This window comes from Anomaloglossus baeobatrachus, chromosome 1 (genome assembly GCF_048569485.1).
Source record: "Anomaloglossus baeobatrachus isolate aAnoBae1 chromosome 1, aAnoBae1.hap1, whole genome shotgun sequence".
Classification (NCBI taxonomy): Eukaryota; Metazoa; Chordata; class Amphibia; order Anura; family Aromobatidae; genus Anomaloglossus; species Anomaloglossus baeobatrachus.
Window position 1 is genome coordinate 820,289,481 of NC_134353.1, and position 22,514 is coordinate 820,311,994.

The window sequence follows — 22,514 nt, forward strand, 5'->3', positions numbered from 1 at the left end:
AACAGTGCATGTTTTCAGTATTTCTTTAGTATTGCACATGTGATAATTTAATCACCTGCACAGTTGATGATTCCAACACCCATGCAATGCTAAGGAAATCCTGAAAACATGCACTGTTGGTGGCCCTTGAGGACTGGAGTTGGGGAACCTTGTTCTATATGCTTCCATAAATAGCGATTGCAGCATGTACAAGTTTGTGAAATGGAGTGCACTACTTCTCTCACACCTCCGGCACTCCTGAGACATGATTACAGGGTAGCTGAGGGTTGTCATGGCAGCCAGATATCAAATGATGACCTTCAGGTCTGACATATATGGTGGCCTGTTAGACTCAGCCAGAAGCAGGGTCTAATAGGCGATCTGTCAGTGTGACACAAACAGGTGTAATGTATTGCCATGCTTATGCATGGCAATGCATAATACCAGCAATTAGAACAAAAAAAGTTAAAGTCCCATGAAAGAACTAAGTAAAAAAGTGAAATAACATGTAAATTTAAATAAATAAATCTGAAAATAAAGAATAAAAAAAATTATACCAATTAATACATATATTTATGTTGTAACACCTATAAAACTACACTGGAATAAATCAAACCAAAATTGATACAAAATTCATCTATATTGCAAAAATTAAGAAGAATATAAGATTACACAGCAGTATAGAATGAAGAAGTTAATAAGTGGCACATAAAAATATCTCATGGCAAAAAAATATGTACTTCTGTCTATACCTGTGAACCCTCAGACAATGTCTCCAATTTACTGGAAAAATAACAGTGTACAATATAGAATAACAGTATGTGTACTCTTAATCACAAATTGTGAAAAATAAGCAACAAAATTAGCGAATGCTAAATGTGCCACAAACTAATATATGGTAGCAACTTCATTCATATAAGGATGACAAAGGCATAATAGAGTAGCAATGTGGAGTAGATGATAATACGATGGCAAATGAAAACAATTATAATAATACATATATTAGGGGGAAAAAAATATGTATCAACTGGGTAGGAAAAAACTAACAAATGCAAATAAATAAAATATGTCACATGCTACATATTAACAAAGCCTTACCAATGGGATACCTGACGCGTTTCGCCGTGGCTTTCTCCAAAGGCGTACTTGATAACAAGCAAGACCATTTGGCAAGAAGGAACCACAGAAGATTGGGATGGAAGGGCACAAACCAGGCACTTCTTGTAGCATCTCACGGAATAGTTCAAGCCGTGGCGGAGAGTCAGAGTCAGCAGAGTCCTTGGCCTGAGCAAACTGTAACGTTGCTGGTTATGGTAAAGTGGCAAGATAAAGTGGATCCACTGGACCACGGGGAGTCCGGGCTTACCTTTTAGTGGGAGGGGCTTGACTAAGTGGCTGAGGCAGATAACACGCCAGGATGAACAGGCACTGGGGTACTGACAGGGCAGGCGAAACAGAAATAGGACACTGTACACAGACAGTGCTCAAGGGGACCTGACAATTAGTTATCTAGGGAACAGACCACTAACTAACCACGTTGCTCAGGCACCGCCCCTAGTGGGTTTGTGTCTTAAGTACCAAGTGCCTCTCAGCGATGGGCTGAGGTACTTCCAGGAAATGGCATGCTGGCCCTTTAAGAGAAGGGCAGCTGTCTGCGCACATGCCCTAGTCACACTCCTGAAGGACCTGTTGGCATACACAGGCCTAAGGAAGAGGAAGGAGGGGAGACTCACGAGGAGGATTGCGCGGAACCCAGGTAAAGCAGTGTGAGCCGGCCGCAGCAGTACATGAGACGGTGTCCCTGCTGGGAGGGGGGCAAGTAGTGCAGGGACACTGGTTCTACAACAGGTGAGTTTGAACGAGCATCACATGCTTGAAACTAAGTTGTTTAGCCCCATTTTGGGAAAGATGCTAACAATTTTGTGTAATTGCAATAATATTCTGGGAGAAATACTTCATTATCTGGAACAATTTAAAAGTTGCTGTGACGGGGTCTTTCTCCCATATCACACAATCAACAGATCGAGAGATGGCTGTACAATCGAAAGAGCATTTATTCCAAGCAAATCAAATGGTCCATAACATAATCCACAAAACACAGGGTAAAATTGTCCAGTAATGACATAAATGTCCCGGGGATCAGTCACAATCCTCCAGCAGTTCTTTTCCAGGCAAATGGGGCTTTTTCACAGTCTCTCTGGCATGCTGGCCGCAACCTCAGATTTTCCCTCCCAGAGGATCAATCTTCTTCCTTCTGTCTTCAAGTTCTCAGACTGCCTCATCCCCCCTAGGTAAGCAAAGAGGTTAGGTGGATTCCAGGCCCACCTTCCCACACACATAGGGACAAACACTACAGAGGTCGATTACCTACAGGCAATACAATGTACACACAAGCAATACATATTATGGACAGTGAACCAAGCTTAAAATAGGAATCTGCGCACATGATACAACTCCCCCCCCCCCATATCCCACCATCACAACCTCTCCCTCCTTCTAAATAAGTGAGTATGCCATGAGGTCTACACAGACCTCTGGCCATCTCACTTAAGTCCATGTTGCTCAGCTGTTGATAGTTATGGTTCTTGCCAGGACAGTCCATCAGCATTCTGGTGTTGGCTTCCATGCTTGTATTGGATGGAGAAGCTGTAGATAGTCCCTTGTACAGCAGTAGGGTTGGAAGGACAAGCTTCCCTTTGTGTCCCACCACACTCAAACTGACAATACAATGTACACACAAGCAATTCAAATAACGGACAATGAACCAAGCCTAAAATAAGACCCTTTACAACATGATATACAGTACACCATATCCCACCATCACAGTTTGCCAGCACCTTTGGCTATGACTATATGTTTAATAGAAAATTGGTAACATTCATCCACGAATATTGAGGGAATTGAGCTCAGTAATTGACAGACCTCTGTATCTCATCTTCTTTGACTCTTGTAACAGGGTTGGTGCCTCATGATTGGAGGATTGCTGATGTGGTACGGATATTTAAGAAAGGTAAGAGGGTGGATCCAGGCAACTACCATCCAGCAAGTCTGACCGTAGTGTGCAAAGTTTTTGAGGGCATTTTAAGGGATGATTTGCAAAAATATGTTGCAGAAAATAATATAATAACTGACAGCATGGATTCATGAAAGATACTGTAAGTCATGTCTAACCAACATGTTGGGGTTCTATGAGGAGGTAAGCGCAAACCTGGATATTGGTAATGCAGCTGATGTGATTTATTTGGACTTTGCAAAGGCATTTGATACTGTACCACATAATAGCCTTATACTAAAGCTCCAGAAGCAAGGACTAGGTAAACTATATGCTACTGGGTAAGGAATTGGCTAAAAGATAGGAAACAAAGAGTAGTTATAAATGGTACATTCTCTAAATGGGCTATAGTCAGCAGTGGGGTGCCGCAGGGATCTGTGCTAGGACAAATTCATTTTAATCTATTTATTAATGACCTTGTGGATGGGACTGATAGTAAAGGTTCAGTCTTTGCTGATGACACCAAACTAGGATATTAAAAACTGATCTTGATAGTACAATATTACAAACAAATCTGGATAAGATGTCAGAATGGGCAGATACTTGGCAAATGTGGTTTAATGTTGATAAATGTAAAGTAATGCACCTAGGACGGACTAATCCTATAGCTGCATATACATTAATTGGATGTATACTCAGGACTACAGAACAGGAGAATGACTTTGGTATTCCGGTTACAAGTAAGCTGAGCAGCAGCACTTAATGTCAAGCAGCAGCTGCAAAAGCAAACATTGGGATGTATAAAAAAAAAGAGATGAGATTCTGTGATCCCAACGTATTGATACCCCTCTATAAATCACTTGTAAGGCCACATGTAAGATATGGGATCCAGTTTTGGGTTCCACATTTTGAAAAGGACATTCATAAGTTAGAGTCAGTTCAATCGTGGGTAACTTTACTACTACCCTGGTGAAAAATCTTCGATTCCATCATCGCCCCAATCCTCCTGTACGGCAGCGAAGTCTGGGGCCCTAATACTTACCCATATTGGTCAAGGTGGGATTCCAACCCAACAGAAATATTCCACCTGAAATTTTGTAAGCAACTTCTCCAGGTCCATCTAAGCACCTCCAGCAGTGCCTGTCGGGCCGAGCTGGACAGATTCCCTCTACACCTAGCAGTTCTGAAGAGGGTACTGTCATTTCGGGCTCACTTACAGGGTAGCAATCCAATTTCCCATCACCATAAAGCCCTGATACATATAGGTAGCCCAGATGAACCAGGACCCCCGGCACAGCTCTCCCAATCCCAACTATACAAAATGACCAATCACAGCAGCCTGGCAAAAGCCAGAATCGAGAAGATGTTAGACGAGGACCAGGAGAGGTATGTCAGTGTCTGGAAGTCTGATATCAACATCTCACAGAAACTAACCACGTACCATAGTCTAAAGAGAGACTACAGACTGGCCTCCAATCTGGAGAAACTCCTAGATCCCAGAGACTGCATGACCCTAAGCCGATATAGACTCAGTGTCCACAGTCTAGCCATCGAATCCGGCTGACACAAGCAGAACTACAAGCTTAGGGAGGACAGACTGTGCCAACACGGTGACCTGGAGAAAATGGAGGATGAAACCCACTTCCTGCTACGCTGCACCATATACTCAGAAGTGAGGGACACTTACTTCAGGAGACTCTCCAATCTCTTCCCGAATTTCAGCTCCATGAAGGACGAAGAGAGCACAGTGGAGATAGCTGCACGGTATGTGAGCAAATGTCATAGACTTTGAGAAAGAGAACTAAAATAAGCCATGGACTTCCATAGCTTCCTACAGTGCCCACCCTTGATGTGCCCCCAGATATCGTTCCTACAGTCTCCAGCCTTGATGTGCCCCCATCCATCATTCCTACAGTGCCCAACCTTGATGTGCCCCCATCCATCTTTCCTACAGTCCCCACCCTGGATGCGCCCCCATCCATCCTAAAGTCCTTACCCATCCACCCTGGATGCGCCTCCATCCATCCTACAGTCCTTACCCATCATCCCCACAGTCCCTATTGTTTTGGCACAACTAATGTGTATTTGGTCCTGCCAATAAAGCTTATTTACAGTAATTTTAAAGCCTTCCATATGATGAGAGGTTGAAAAAGTTGGATTTGTTTAGGTTAGAATAAAGATGTCTTAGAGGAGATCTCATTTATATGTATAAATACATGTGTGGTCAATATAAATGACTGGGACATGACGTATGCCTTCCAAAGACAATAATAAGGACCAGGGGGCATTCACTGCGAATGGAAAAAAAGCGATTCCAGCCGTTAAATAGGAAAGGGTTCTTTACAGTTAGAGCAGTCAGACTATGGAATGCCCTACCACAACAGATAATAATGGTAGACACTATAACAACTTTTGAAAAAGGGCTGGATGATTTCCTCAGTACACACAACATTGTCGGTTATAAATGACTTAATAAAATGTATAATTGGTGGAGGAAGGTTGAACTAGATGGACCTAGGTCTTTTTTCAACCTATGTAACTATGTTCCATACTTATTTCACCCACTGTAAGGGCAGCTTTACACGCTGCGACATCGCTAGCGATCGCACCCGCCCCCGTCATTTGTGCGTCATAGGCAAAACGCTGCCCGTAGCGAACAATATCGCTGGTACGTGTCACACGAACTTACCTTCTTAACAACATCGCTGTGGTTGGTGAACAACCTATTTTTTTAAGGGGGAGGTTCATGCTGCATCACACGGCAGGCCACCAATAGAAAGCGGAGGGCAGCCGCATGAACGTCACTCCCACCTCGTTGCCGGAGGACGCAGGAACATTGTTGTTCGTCGTTCCCGGGGTTTCACACGTAGCGATGTGTGCTGCCTCAGGAACGACAAACAATCTGCGTACCAAACAAGCAACGATTTTTGGGATACGAATGACGTGTCAACAACCAATGATTTTTGGCACTTTTCGGATCATTAGCAGTCGCTTTTTAGTGTCACACGCAATGTCGCTAACGAGGCCGGATGTGCGTCACGAATTCCGTGACCCCAACGATATCTCGTTAGCGATATTGCTGTGTGTAAAGCGGCCTTAAGTACTTAGTTGCTTTTTATACTTCATTCCAGGTATATGGACGAAATGTCAAATTAGCCCTTCAAGACATGAGGAAGCATGAACCAATGAGATATCCTTCATCTCTTTATGAAACCATTATCACAATTGCAGTTTTGTATATTATACAAAAGAAATGAATGAGATTGCAGTTCTAAACAAAGCCGACTAACGCTCACGGTTATGAGTCACATTGTACTATTTAATACGCAGTATAGGCAGAGCACGCACTTTTCAGCTACTGTCACCCCTTTGGTAATAACATGGCACCTTGCAAGTCTCCTAATTTGTGTTTTTTTCAATCATACCACGTACTACAAAATTAAGACTGGTGACTCAAATCCTGTACTGAAAACAGATTTATTTTTGTACCAACAAAGATAATTAGTGCAGTATTTGCATTTACTTATACAAAAAAAAAAAAAGAAAATTTCAGAAAAATACCACTCAGTAAAGTGCAGGAAATAGAAGATATTCAATATAAAATGTAAGGCTATAAGAACAGATTAAAACATTGAGTACAAAAAGATATTCATAGTGCAACTGCGTTGTATCTAGAAGGCACAATCCCTTCTATTCCTTGTACAACATCTTCCTTGTCCCTTATGACCCCTGTGTGCAGGACAGACCTTCATTTTCTTTTGAAATGTGACAAAGCCTATAGGTCATAAATCAAGTCCATCAGGAGAAAGATCGAGAAATATTGTCTGTGCGAGTCAGAGATCATAAACAGCCTTCATTTGTAGATTTAAAGGTATTGTCTTAGGAAAAAGCACCTGTCTATATGGCCTATTACGCTGCCTATTATACTGCATGTGTTTCTCAAAGGGGAGGGAGAGGTTTTTGGTAAGGACACCTTCTGTTAGCTGGAATAAAAATATATTTTTATAAATGCTACTCAGTTTCTGGTGGATAACCATCACTTAAATTTTTATTTCAGAAATCAATAGTGAAAATGAAAATAAGCAACTTTGTAATATATCCGACCAGACAAATCTACTTCTTTTTCCTCCTGGATCTATTACTTCCTGCTCAATTAATGGTTCAAGTGTGAAAAATCAGTATTCAATTCAGACCAAAGGTCACATTACTGAGACAGGAGATCATATTTGGTGCTCATAGAATTCTATGAAGAGGGAGGATCTAGAGGCAGACACAGACCTTCTGCTGCAAGTTCTCTTGAATTAACAGCTACAGTTCTCCATAGAACCTTCTGAGCACCAACTGCCATCTCCTATTTCAATAATGGGAAAGTCTGTATTCACTGAAGACAAATTTTTGTCGAGAACTGAAAATTTGGAGGATGAATGATTAGTTCAGGAAGAGAAAGAAGCATATTTTTTTCTGACAATTACAGTTTCTTATTTTCACAAGTGCTATTGGTTTATGAAAATAAAATAAAATTACAACTTCGAATGGCCACTCAATTTAATGGCCACCGCGTAATATTACCTTTTTCCTAGCTGGCCATGGCAGCCCAAAGGAGAACCAGCTCTTTGTTTGAGGTGTCGGCCACCTACTGATAATGCTGATAATAACAATCCCTTTAAAAAATATATATATATATAAATAAAATTCTGCACCACCTACAGATTTTTCTGGGCTATAACTAGAAAGACCACAACTTAAAGAAGACCTATTGTAGTTGATGTGCCCCATTCAGGGACTTATCATTTGTAATAGATATTATCAGATTGTATTTGGCTGCAAATTTCACCCTTCACATTCCAGGTGGTGAAATCTGTGATATGTGCCAAAAGTTTTTTGTGTCCAGTAAGTTGCTGGGAATTCGCGATGTGGAATCTGAGCCTCAAATCCACTTCAATTCCACATTAGTTATTTATTGGTTTGATCCCATACTCGTAGAAAGGTACCAAGAAGACAACAGACATGAAGCTAGGTGTAGGGGGCTGCCCCTTTTAGTATATTGCATCATGATCATTATGATTCTTACACTTAAGGATGCTTTGCACGCTGCGACATCGCTAGCGATCTCGTTAGCGATGTGACACGCCAGATCGCAGATAAGATTTGCCGAGATCGCACATAGGTCATAGTTTTTTGTTGCTTTTTTTTTTAAGCGCCGGTCACATGTGCGATCTCGTCAAATCGTATGTGCCATCTGGCGTGTTACATCACTAACGAGATCGTTAGCGATGTCGCAGCGTGTAAAGCACCCTTTATTCTCTTATATTTTACAGATTTCAGTGTAGCTTTATTACATTCCAATACTTCACAAAAATCTGCGTGTAACGTTGCCAAAAAATTCTGATTTTTTTTTTCCAAAGGGAGGAATACTAAGTAAAAAAGAAAGTTTACACAATAAACAAATCACATAGTAAGTGCACCAGGGGGCAAGCACTGGGATCATTTGACAGGCACCTATAATGTAACCACCCCAGCAGGAGCTAATATTGAACAATATCTCACACGTCTTTCAGCTCCACTATTTTTCGTCGTATTTGCTTTATGTCTTTTTGGAATTTTTTACTTTCTAGTTTCACTTTTGTCTCTTGAATTTGCTGAAGAGAATTCAGGGATTCCTGGATCGCCTTAAAACCTGAAAATGAAACAATGGTATAAGAGAATGCTGTAAGCAACAGAAAATGGAAAATGCACAAATCAGAATTATTGAGATTGTCTAGTTTATTTTAAGGAGGACCTTTCCCAGTATTTTTTTAAAATTAGACGACAAGGTGAAAAAGCTGTCTATATAAAATGACCTATAGTGTACAGTCAGGGCCAGAAATATTTGGACAGTGACACAAGTTTTGTTATTTTAGCTGTTTACAAAAACATGTTCAGAAATACAATTATATATATAATATGGGCTGAAAGTGCACACTCCCAGCTGCAATATGAGAGTTTTCACATCCAAATCGGAGAAAGGGTTTAGGAATCATAGCTCTGTAATGCATAGCCTCCTCTTTTTCAAGGGACCAAAAGTAATTGGACAAGGGACTCTAAGGGCTGCAATTAACTCTGAAGGCGTCTCCCTCGTTAACCTGTAATCAATGAAGTAGTTAAAAGGTCTGGGGTTGATTACAGGTGTGTTGTTTTGCATTTGGAAGCTGTTGCTGTGACCAGACAACATGCGGTCTAAGGAACTCTCAATTGAGGTGAAGCAGAACATCCTGAGGCTGAAAAAAAAGAAAAAATCCATCAGAGAGATAGCAGACATGCTTGGAGTAGCAAAATCAACAGTCGGGTACATTCTGAGAAAAAAGGAATTGACTGGTGAGCTTGGGAACTCAAAAAGGCCTGGGCGTCCACGGATGACAACAGTGGTGGATGATCGCCGCATACTTTCTTTGGTGAAGAAGAACCCGTTCACAACATCAACTGAAGTCCAGAACACTCTTAGTGAAGTAGGTGTATCTGTCTCTAAGTCAACAGTAAAGAGAAGACTCCATGAAAGTAAATACAAAGGGTTCACATCTAGATGCAAACCATTCATCAATTCCAAAAATACACAGGCCAGAGTTAAATTTGCTGAAAAACACCTCATGAAGCCAGCTCAGTTCTGGAAAAGTATTCTATGGACAGATGAGACAAAGATCAACCTGTACCAGAATGATGGGAAGAAAAAAGTTTGGAGAAGAAAGGGAACGGCACATGATCCAAGGCACACCCCATCCTCTGTAAAACATGGTGGAGGCAACGTGATGGCATGGGCATGCATGGCTTTCAATGGCACTGGGTCACTTGTGTTTATTGATGACATAACAGCAGACAAGAGTAGCCGGATGAATTCTGAAGTGTACCGGGATATACTTTCAGCCCAGATTCAGCCAAATGCCGCAAAGTTGATTGGACGGCGCTTCATAGTACAGATGGACAATGACCCCGAGCATACAGCCAAAGCTACCCAGGAGTTCATGAGTGCAAAAAAGTGGAACATTCTGCAATGGCCAAGTCAATCACCAGATCTTAACCCAATTGAGCATGCATTTCACTTGCTCAAATCCAGACTTAACACGGAAAGACCCACAAACAAGCAAGACCTGAAGGCTGCGGCTGTAATGGCCTGGCAAAGCATTAAGAAGGAGGAAACCCAGCGTTTGGTGATGTCCATGGGTTCCAGACTTAAGGCAGTGATTGCCTCCAAAGGATTCGCAACAAAATATTGAAAATAAAAATATTTTGTTTGGGTTTGGTTTATTTGTCCAATTACTTTTGACCTCCTAAAATGTGGAGTGTTTGTAAAGAAATGTGTACAATTCCTACAATTTCTATCAGATATTTTTGTTCAAACCTTCAAATTAAACGTTACAATCTGCACTTGAATTCTGTTGTAGAGGTTTCATTTCAAATCCAATGTGGTGGCATGCAGAGCCCAACTCGCGAAAATTGTGTCACTGTCCAAATATTTCTGGACCTAACTGTATGTGCTGCTTTGGGGGAAGTTCAGACTGAATCTTTTTGCTGAGCATTTAGTGCCAAAACTCCAAAATTTTAAGACGTTTTGAGTTTTTGGCAAGAAGTTGGAAAGTTTCTGCAAAGTTTGTTTTCCAAAAACTCAGTGTGAACATATCTTAAAGGATTTTTCCCCTTTCAACATTCTGCAGCCCATTAATGTGCCTGTTTGAAGAATAGAAACAGCCGTTCTTGCCCTTCATAGTTCAAGCAGAGTGTCTCCGCCGTTGTTCCTGAGATTGTTTACCTGCTGCAGCGATGTCACATTTCAGCAGCTCCGCTGATGTAGGTAGCGCGAGTTGCTGAGCTCAGTGATTGGCTCAACCAATGCAGCCAATAAATGATAACCAGAGCAGTGACAGCCACAGCTGGACCTGGGATGGGCTTGTACTGTCTGTTTTTTATCATTTTTAACACAGTCACACAGATGGCAATCAGAATGCTGAAAGGGAAGAACCCTTTTATGTGTGAAGTGTAGTGTTGAGCGAGTATGCTTGTCACTACTCGGTACTCGCACGAGTATCACTGTACTCGGGCTACTCGGCGGGGACCGAGTAATTTCGCGATACTCGTGCTGTACTCGTGGTCTACATTCCTGCATGTTGGCGCTCTTTTTAGAGCCAGCCCTTATGCAGGGATTGGCTGGCTGACCACTGCAATGCCACAGCCCTGTTACTTGTGGAATTGCAGTGATTGGCCGGCCCTCACAGCATGACCGTGCCTTTAGCCCGACACTTCCCCGCTCGGCTACGGCCCCTCCCGCACTCCACTCCGCGTGTATATATATATATGCACGCTTACACACACACACGCACGTTTTTTTTTTTAATTTACAGTTTTATGGTTTCTACATGCTGCCGGGGTCATTTCAGAATAATACTCGGGTCTCCCATAGGATAACATTGGGCTCGGTGCTCGGGCCGAGTACACGAGTATCTTGGGATGCTCGGCCCGAGCCTCGAGCTCCCGAGCATTTTAGTACTCGCTCATCACTAGTGAAGTGTGTTTTTCGTCCAGAAGCAGATCACATAATCCACATGAAAAACTGATTAAAATACTCTTTAAATACCCTTCTTATTGATTTCAATGGGAATTCCACTTTGCTATTTATATAGCAATTTTTTTCACAAGGTTGTGAGGACCTAGCTGTAGAAAAAATGTCACTTTCTTGATAGAGATTTCTTGTGGAATGTGCTCCAAACTTGATAGTGTCAAAAGGCTAAAAAAAACATTTAAAGAAAGAAGAAAAAGAAAGCTAAAAAAAGTGGCATATCTGAAAACATTTTAAAAAATGTGGGCTTCTGACATGGATTTTTCTTAAATCTTATTAACGATTCGACTGTACGGCGCAGGCTTCTGGAAGTTGGTCGGAGGGCAACAAAGCCAATAAAGAAACAACTTCTGACATCTCCAATGAAGTCAAAATGACTCGCATGGGCAGAAAAATATAAATCTTGGACAACTAGCCAGTGGAAAAAGGTAATTTTCAATGATGAAATCCATCTTTTTGTTCAAGGATACAGAGCAAGTGTTGTTAGAAGAAGCAAAATTGAACCATTGCGAGCTGATCATATTCAACAAACTCTAAAACACCCTCAAAAACAGATGTTTTGGGGCTTTTTTACAGCTGATCGTAAAGGGAGCTTATTTCCTGTTGATTGTATGATAAATTCATCCAAATACATAGACGTTTTAAAACGTTTTTATTGTGCCATTCATGCGTAAATTTGAAGGGACATTTCAACAAGATTTGGCCCCATGCCACAATTCCAAGTGTGTGAAGAAATTCCTGGAAGAAAATAAAGGAAAAGTGCTGGATTGGCAATTCACCAGATTAAATCCTATAGAAAATTTGTGGAGCATTGTGAAGAGACGTCTTAGCAAAATGGAGTGTTCAACCAAAGAACGCATGATAAACAGTGCCATACAAGTGTGGTTCCATGATGAAGAATTGAAGAATTTATGCAACTTGGTAGAATCAATGTAAAAACGCATTGAAAATCTCATATCTGCTAAAGGAGGACATATTTCTTACTAAAATTGGTATGTAACAGTGCATTATAACATTTTATTATTAAATATTAAATATAAAATGTGGGGTTTTTTTCTGCTTTGTCCCAATTAATTTGCACAGCACTGTACATTAATATGATCCATAACTATGTTTTTCTGTTATTAAATGTCACTTCTTAAAGGGTTTCTCCAAGAAATGTAATAAAACAAATAACATTTAAATATTGAAAAATTGTTTAAAAGAACTGAAGTCCTCAGTGGTTGATACCTTTTAATGGCTAACTGAAAAGATGGTAATAATTGCAAGCTTTCGAGACTACTCAGGTCTCTTCATCAGGCATGGTATAATACAAAATCTGAAGAGTCACATATTTATACACAACAGGACATAGAATGGGGCAGTAAAAAAAAACAACCAAGTTATATAAAACAGAACTATCACTATGGCAGGGGGGCAAACTGTTGTGGCCATAAATTTTGCTGCAGTTTAGTGTGAAAGTTTTATTGTCCTCTGATAAGGGTCTGGTCCGGGCTGTGACCGTTATCGTTATCAGAGGACAATAAAACTTTCACACTGAACTGCAGAAAAATGTATGGCCACAACAGTTTGCCCCCCTGCCATAGTGATAGTTCTGTTTTATATAACTTGGTTGTTGTTTTTTTACTGCGCCATTCTAAGTCCTGTTGTGTATAAATATGTGACTCTTCAGATTTTGTGTTATACCATGCCTGATGAAGAGACCTGAGTAGTCTCGAAAGCTTGCAATTATTACCATCTTTTCAGTTAGCCATTAAAAGGTATCAACCACTGAGGACTTCAGTTCTTTTAAACAATTTTTTTATCTCTACTGGCTAACACGGTACAAAGATATATTTTACTTGTATTTAAATATTGAACATTTTTCTAAATAACTGTATTTAGCAAAAAGTTATACTTTTATCTACTGCTCTGTGTCGAGATTTTAAACATGGCAACTGCCAGGACATGCAGTAGGACTGACTTCGTGAAGCGCCAGACAGACGCACTTAAACTGTCAGGCTGACTGAGATGAATGTTCATTCTCGGCTATCTACCAGTCAGCTAAAAACAATATTTCTCTCCTCCTTTAGTCCACACAGCTCAGTGTCCTCTCAAATTGACTGAACCGAGGAATGTGTGTTCATGATGCCTGACACTGCAGGACGCTGCTCTGACGTGACCTGTGTCTAATGCTTCATGCAGCACTATTGCTTGTTCTCTGAGATCTAGGACAGGGTGTGATTGATGTTAGCTGACATCTTGGAATCAAGACAGAGCAGTAGTTAAAAGAATACTTTTTTGCTACATAAAGGTATTTATAAAATGTTTAATATTTAAATGTATATTTTATGTGTTTTATACATTTCTTGGAGAACCCTCTTTAACTTTACGTCTCAATCACACTAAAATTGCTAAATATTTGTAATATACTTCTATAGTAAATTTGGTCCTCTGTCTTGTCTGAGATCTTGAGGATTTTTTGCACTATGTACATGATGTTTATTGATGGGAGGCTTGTTCAAAGATATAGTCCTTAAGAAAGGTTGTCCACTACTGCTTCTCATTCCCTGTGTGTGCTTCCCTTATAATAAAAAAGTATATACACACTTCACGTGACGGCATGGTGGGGGTGCCGGCCAACTGATCATCGTAGATGGCGATCGGGCTTGTCTGATTTTGCACTGCTGATCACTTTGTAATCCCGAAGAGAAGCCACCGACAGAGATTTCTGTCAGCAGCTTTCTCATAAAGATCATTACTCCTGTGTATAGGAGAGACGGATTAAATGGCTGTCAGCCAGATGATCGGCTGACACATGGTTCGGCCAACAGCCATTGAATGTGTAATTGAACATTGGACAAATGCCGTGTTAATCCTGCTAAATAATTTTTGGGTTTTTTTGTAGCCATAAACTGAAATTTATGTCTAACAGGTTTAACAATATGTAATGACAGATTGTACAGTGGAATAATCTATGAAATAATGATATATTCTGGATATTAAACTCTTTTATCCCTCTAATTGGCTGGCCTTACATTAATAAGTTCGGCAAAAGAGCATTTTCTTTGCTTTTTACCAAATCGTGTAATCACAGAGCTCCATTTACAGCACTTATTAGAGAGAACACATCTTTCACCTCTTCCCACTCGCTCATTGAAATGCATAGAGTATTCTCAGAAACCTGAGTGGATTTCTTTTTAATTAAAAGCTAATGTGTGCGATGTTGTGGTAGGTCTTGAGTGAGCTGGAAGCTGTGATTCTCAGGGCAATGACTTGCCTGCTCTGTATTCACTTTTCATGTTCTCAATTTCATCCCACATATGGCTTTCCAGTTTTGTGATTTTGGCGGCCATCTTGTCCTCTGCATGCCTCAGCTTGCTGAACTTGCCTTCCAGTCGTTGTGCCTGGTCGGTGTTGTCTACTTTCAAAGTCAAGTGATATACATTGTCCTGGAGTCTTTTTTCTGTAGTGTCCTAAGAAAGCAAAATTCAAATATTACATTATGGAGTTTCCTAAAAATGGAAAACAGTGATAACTGCTGCAAAACAGAGACGTTGGCGCCAGATTTAGAGACCGGGAGTCCTCACTTCTGCCTCTGCTGAATCAGATCTATGCTAAAACAAAGGTAGTGACCTCATTTTTTGGAAATGTCTTCATTTATTACTTTCAGCATTTTGGCACCTCCGACCATACATTAAATCTGGAGCTGCATTAAACACTGGCGGTGATAATGTCCTGTAAATGACAATAATGCACTTACTGAAATAATCATATTTCTAGCACATTATAAATGATGCTATTTTAATTCAGTAAAATACATCAATGTTCAAAATAACGACTTATTTCTCAGGATGGTTCAATTACAAGGAATAACAGTACGACTGTGGAAATGATTAATCGGGGAAGGAAGAGCATGTGTCTGGTAAACAGAAACAACCAGCATTACATGGTGGGTAGCAGTCTATTATGTTTTATTACATTTTTTTTATTTTGTTGAAAGGATTATTCTTTATATTTAAAATGATTACCTAAACAAAGAATAGCTGATAAATGTAGAGCCCTACACCAATCCTCAGTACTAATGGGGGTCCCAAATGGAAAAAAGAACAGTACCACAGTCCATACTACCTACAATTTAAAAAACATCCTGTAAATTGCCAGGCAGGCAACGAGCTGTCAAATTTGTTCTTACAACTCTCAGCCACAAAGCTCTCCACAGTTCTGCACCTTCCTACATCTCCTCCCTCATCTCTATTACCCTACCCATGCCCTCCACTCCCCTAATGACTTAAGACTAATCTCCTCAACATTGTGAACCTCCCACTCCCATTTTCAAGACTTTTTAGGAGTTGCGCCAATTCTCTCGAATGCATTACCCAAGACAATTGGATTAGTTCATAATACCCCCAAATTTAAACGTGCCCTAAAACGCATTTCTTTAGACTGGCCTATCTCCCCCACCTCACTTATCTAACTATTCCCGCTTTGTCCTTTCAAAATTTCCTCCCAAATCTGTATCATCTGCTTACAAATCACCCATGGCCTTACTAGCTCTCTGTATCTCTACTTGTACACATACTGGCTGGTTACTGCTTCATGCAAGGTTCTTTGCATTCCCTATTTTGTCTATTGATGGACATGAAAAGCACTTTTTTACCATGTACCTTTTGTGTCTCCCCTATTTCCTCATAGATTGTAGCTTGAGAGCAGGACCCTGCCCTCAGCGGGGCAGATCAAAGTGCGCCTGTGCAGGACCGCAATGCCGGCCTGTGTGGATGATGTAGACGCGCCATCTATACTGGGCTGGGTAGAAAGAGGATGGAGATCACAGCAGAGAGGAGGCGCTGGCCAGAGAGCAGCAACACCCATTGGACCGGACCGACCCTTAGATGAGTATTATAAAGGTGTTTTCACATAATACTGGCTCTTATATACAGTATTCTGGAATGCTGCATATAAGAACTCACTAGAGGTGGCCGCAGCTTATAGACACCAAATCTGGTGACAGGATCCCTTTAAGTTAAAGTTTGCTACACCTGTAATCAATTAAAAATTGAATGTACACATAACTATAAAAAATACCAAATATAAGCTGTAAAGAAAAAAAAATCTGATGGATTTGGGATATACAACCCACCATTCTTTCTCTCAGAGCATTAATGAGTTGTTGTATGTGCTGGGTCTGCTCATCAGCTGTTCTTTCTAGCTGGGATTCAGCCCACTTGCGTTGATTTTGGATTTGTCCTTGAATCTCCTCTAGTAAACCACCAAGCCTGAGAACAAACATGGTTTATAATGAGAATTATTATTTTATATCATATATTATAAAAACCCCTATGAAGTCTGAGGCCACTTACCTAAGGTCCAGAGAAATTCACTGACTTGCCTAAAAATATATTATCACTTAAAGGTGCTCACATTTTTGGATAGCACCTATTGAATTAGCATGGTCACTTAACAATAGGCTGATTACTAAGGCTCTGATTCATTAAAAATCTTTCGACTTTTGTTGTATTCAAGCCAGTTCTGCCCAGTTCCGTCAAAATGGGTGGAGCGAGGATGCGGCAGGGGTGTGGTGCTATGGTAGTATAATGTATGACAAGCAAGAATGCAAATTACGTTACAAATCTTACTCCAGTCTTTGACAGGAGTAAAATTTGCACACCACTTGTCAGGAGCATCTTACCATAATTTCCTCATCAATACTGGTGTGAAAATCGAAAGTCTTAATGAATCAAGTCCTAAGAATACCCCTACATGAACACCCCAGCAAGGGCCTGTATTCTGCAGGAAAACCTGTCAATAAGTGTTTGATCATTCCTGCAGCGCCACCACAGAAGAAGTGAGATGTTACACAATTCTTATTCAAATCAATGGCATATTAGACCAATGCAGGAAAAGACGCATCCTCCAGAAAAGTGCTGCTCTTTTTAACCACTTTGCTCTAGCCATGATATAAAGGATACAGAACGAACTAAGGACACCATTGACTCAGAATTCTGTAATAAAGTATATGAGAATTGTTTTTTTAAGCTGGACAATGTACTTAGAGGAGTTGTCCAGTTGAACAATGGAAAGAAAAGATAATTTGTTGGTTGTTGGGAATCCAACTTCTGTGACCTTCACAGATTGGTAAAATGAGGACCTTTTATTGAACTTAACATGGAGTAGCAGTGGACATGATTGACTGCAATGCCATTCATTCCCTATGGGCCTGCCGAGCATTGCACTTGGCCTTTTCTAGCAGCCCCATGCAGAATGTATAGATTAGTGGTCTGTTATCCAACCTGTTGCTCCAACTTGTAATGTGGATAAAAGTTCCTCATCAGGAATAAAAATTCCCCAATCCGTTGATTGGTGTGAGTCCCAGCAGTGGAGATAACTATGGTGGACAGGTGATAACTTATGTAAGATGAGTATCAGATGGTGTAGGGGTTAAAAAAACAAAAAGCAACTATGCCTCTCCTATTTGTGTGTGTGCTATTGCGTACTTAAACTAATGGCTTTATTACCCTGTAATTAACTTTGCAGGACTAGAAACAGAGGTGCACAGAAGTCAACAAGAAGGGACACCCCCTGCTTTGATTGACCTCTCATAGTCAATGTACAATCTCTATAGAGAGCCTGGTGTGGGTGGGCCAGCTCTCCCAGCTCAGCTACATGCTTAGAACTCAATGTTTTGATTATATATGAGGACGGCTGCACCCAGTAATCTATGTTACACACAGTTGGATTAAAAATCTCCTTCCCTACATAATCAGATGAGGTAGCAAAAGCCTGCTGACAGTTTCCTTTTAAGACACTGCTGGCAAGATGCATCTACTGTACTCTCTAGTCAATTCATAAGGGGGAATTTATGAAACCAGTGATAGTTTTCTGATGAAAAAAAGTTGCAAAGTTTGGTGAAATCCTTCTTTTAAAAAACATGTAAGCATTTATCTCTTTTTTTTTCTTTTTCTAAATAATACAAAACTTTATTTAAGGTTGTTGTGTTATCTAGCTAGAAAATGTTTTTTATTTCCATGTTAGGCACTTCTGAATGGGTTTGATTTGTAGTGATTTATTTTTGTCGTGGTCATTTTTCTGTTGTAAAATATAACACAAACTGGTCACTGGTGGCTCAAGCAAGGGAACACGTTGCGATCTGTTTATTAATTATATAATAACACTTTTAACAAGCAGGGATTGTTCAAAATGGAAAAATGGAGAACCCCCTTAGTTAAAGGGAACCTGAAATCCAAAAAAGTAAAGTTTATAAAATTAGCTGCTTGTTGAGTGGCAGTTGCAATGGAGCAGATCATATATTCATAGTTATCTCCTCCGTCACTCAACAAGCAGCTAATTTTATAAACTTTACTTTTTTGGATTTCAAAACCTAAACATCCGAGCTGACCACTAGAGGTATGTATAGAATCAGCCTGATAGTGCCAGTATAGCACTGACTTTAGCTTATATACGAAAATCCTGGTGATTGGTGCACTTTAAGACTGAAACATTGAAGCGTTTCAGAGAAAGACCTATTTTAATAGCCACCTGGGACCGAGCTGCACAGGAGACTGGAATGAAAGATGGGTTCCTGACCGCTGCCCTGGAGTGACAGGTCCCTCCCTACAAATGCACACAGCGAGAGACCTGTCAGTCACTGGCAGCGGGTAAGAAGAAGCCGCCAAGGACCAGCCTGTCTGACTAGTCTCCTGTGCAGAATATTTTTTATTGAAACGCTGCATCATTTCAGCATTAAACATGTACGGCTGAAATTATACATCCAGTGCTTGATACATGCTACAAGGGAATTATGTAGAATATATCAGATGTCAGGTGCCCTTTAATATCAATATGTGATCACCGTGCTCTAAATATTGGAAAGTTCTGCTTTTGTTTCCTGTATTGATTGAGTATCTAAATGTTGTGCCAGGCTCCTCATTACACTGAAGCGCTTACTTCTGCTCAGGGCTGCATTAATGTAATTAAAATACATACTTAAAATCCAGTAGCTGGATCTCATGGCGCTGTTCCCCCTGGGCACTCTTCACTTTGTTGCTCTGTTCAGAAATTGAAGTTTCCATTCTTCTTATTAGCTGCATTACCTAATAAAAATTCATCAGTCCGTCAGTTAGTGCAATAAATATGTACCATTTACTTGAATCTCAAGAAAAGAAGAAGACGTAATGCCGCTTCAGCCAGCATGCATATCTACATTTTAGATATTTTAGGATTGCAATCAGGCGTCCATATTTGTTGTACATTGTCTTTGTTATTCACTGATAGAACGTGCACAAATTATAGTCTGTGGTCATGTTCACATGACTATTTATTTTTTTTTTACTGGTTGCCCCAAAAAAAAATCTGAGACATCCATTTGTTATCCAAATTTGTGACTTAAACATAGTCTGTATTCTCTCATACACAAAAAACATCTGAATAAGACCTAGTGTGAATGTATTGTTGATCTTGCAATTAATCTTTCTTTTTATTCCGATGTAGGTAACTATGACCCACATTATTCAATACAAATGTTGTACAAAGTAAATTAAAGCTGCCCAATCACTATCTTGGGATGCATTGTGCCAGCCACTGCCAGCTGTGGGTATTTTTGTCTACCAAATAGCAGTAAGATGCACGCAGGGGCGTACATAGAAATTATGGTGCCCCATGTCAGAAGTCCTAATTGGGCACCTCCCCCCCAAAAAAAAAATGTCGTCTGGGTCACAGAAGAGCACATCTCCCAACTTTGCCCTTAAAAAGTAATTTTCCTCCTACTGAAGCTCCTAGAGTCTCATTTAATTGTAACCATGAAGTATGATGCCAACAAAAGTTCCCCATAAACACTGTACAATACCCCCAAATTGAATTCCTCCAGAGTACCCTCCACACATAGCATGATGACCCTACTGTATCCCCCTTCAACTTCCCCGGAAAAGTACGATGACCTCAACACATTATGATTCCCCAACTGTGACTCCAACACAGTCCTCCATGCAGTACAATGGGATTACATACAGTATAATGGCCCCCATGCCTCTCCACTCTTTTTGACCTACACTAGCCCTCCATACAGTATAATTTCCCCTACACAGCCTTCTGCATAGTATGATTGAACCCACACAAACCTTAACACAGTATAATTGCTTGCATATAGTACAATGGCTCTCAAATTGTCCTCCATGAAGTATAAAGGCTCCCACATACCTCTCCAAATAGTATAATGGGCCCCCATAACACTTCATATAGAACAATGCACACCTCATAGTCCTTTATATAATATAATGCAACCCCATAGTCCTCTATATAGTATAATGCATCCCAGTGTACTCATTGATTAAAAATAAATAAATACTCACCTCCCATCATTCCCCAGCTGCTCCGGTCTCCGTGGTGAGAGGTCTGCAATTTTGCTCATCTAGACACAGGGAGTACGCTTTAGTGACGTCATCGTACCCGCTGCACTGAAACATTAGACAGCAAGGGAGAATGATGGAGGAGGGAGCACCAGCAAAGCGCTCCTCTTTAATAATTGCTTTATACAGTATTGGCATTCAAGATGCCGATACAGTTGAACAGGTGGGACACTCGGTGGCGGCACTGGCACCAGGCCCCCTTGACTCGTGGGCTCTATAGTGGCCACGTGGTCTGCCTCCAGTGGCATTATACCACTGGATGCAGGGAATATTTGTGTATATTACATTTTTAAAACGTTATCCAGTCTTCTTTTGTTAGAGAAGTCATCTGGCTATGAGCTAATGATAGAAAATTCTAACATAAGTAATTATAAAGGTTTTCTATTCCAACACAGCGAATTAAAGACAAAACAATCTTTATTATGACTTCATTAAAATACAATCATGGGCAAAGAAAAATATCTGCCAGGTTTAAAGTCTGGCTGACTCTTAAGGGGGCTTTACATGCTACAATATCGTTAATGTTTTATCGTCGGGGTCACGTTGTTAGTGACGCACATTCGGCGTCATTAACGATATTGCAGCGTGTGACACTTACCAGCGAACTTAAGCGACCTCAAAAATGGTGAAAATCGTTCACCATGGAGAGGTCGTCCCAAAACCAAAAATCGGTAATGGTTGATTATCGATGTTGTTCGTCGCTCCTGCGGCAGCACACATCTCTGTGTGTGACACCGCAGGAGCGAGGAACATCTCCTTACCTGCCGCGAGCCGCAATGAGGAAGGAAGGCGGTGAGCGGGATGTTACGTCCCGCTCATCTCCGCCCCTCCGCTTTGATTGGCCGGCCACTTAGTGACGTTGCGGTGACATTGTTGTGATGCCGAACGTCCCTCCCCCTTGAGGGTGGGATTGTTCGGCAGTTACAGCGACGACGACGACCAGGTAAGTGCGTGTGACGCTGCCGTAGCGATAATGTTCGCTACGGCAGCGAACACACGATATCGCACACACAACGGGCGCGGGTGCTTACATGCTCGATATCGCTAGCAATTGCTAGCGATGTCGTAGCGTGTAAAGCCCGCTTTAATCATAGATAAGCTTGTACAACTCTGCAGCTTGTACTTGCTGTGCAGTGAGATCAGAGCAGGGTGTCATTGTATGTTTCACATAGGAATAACCCAGAACAGGTAGGTTAGTCCTGTATGAGATGTAATGATGTCCTGTTCTGATCTCACTGCAGAGCAAGCACAAGTTGCATTGAGCACAACAGACATAAGTGTGATTATTTCGGACTGGCAGTGTGAGGCAGTACAAAAGGGGTGACTCTGGAATGAGAGGAGAGAGCAATGTTACATAGTTGAATCAGCTGTGCTGCTTCTTTCCTGACACTGGCTGTCGAAAAAAGTATTTGAAAGGTGTTAGCCATCTGTGCTCTACCAGTTTGTCATGCAGAGTTTTACACAAAACTCGCCGACTGTCATGGCAGCATCAGACACTGTTCAAACTGCAGATTTTGACACTCTGCCAGATGGTATCTCTGGTGTTTCTGAGCTACACAGGCAGACTTGGGCATCGACC

General features: G+C 40.9%; 1 protein-coding gene across 1 annotated transcript in view; it reads right to left on the minus strand.

Moving 5' to 3' along the window:
- Nucleotides 1-8,173: 8,173 nt before the first annotated feature.
- The window catches only part of FAM81B (family with sequence similarity 81 member B), an 84,985-nt gene continuing 70,644 nt past the window's right edge, over nucleotides 8,174-22,514 (minus strand). The window contains exons 6-9 of the mRNA XM_075341911.1: nucleotides 19,518-19,624; nucleotides 16,675-16,810; nucleotides 14,815-15,010; nucleotides 8,174-8,648 (exon numbers count right to left, since the gene is read on the minus strand). Coding sequence (XP_075198026.1) covers nucleotides 8,515-8,648; nucleotides 14,815-15,010; nucleotides 16,675-16,810; nucleotides 19,518-19,624 — 573 coding nt within the window. The 3' untranslated portion in view covers nucleotides 8,174-8,514. The remainder of the gene's footprint in view (nucleotides 8,649-14,814; nucleotides 15,011-16,674; nucleotides 16,811-19,517; nucleotides 19,625-22,514) is intronic.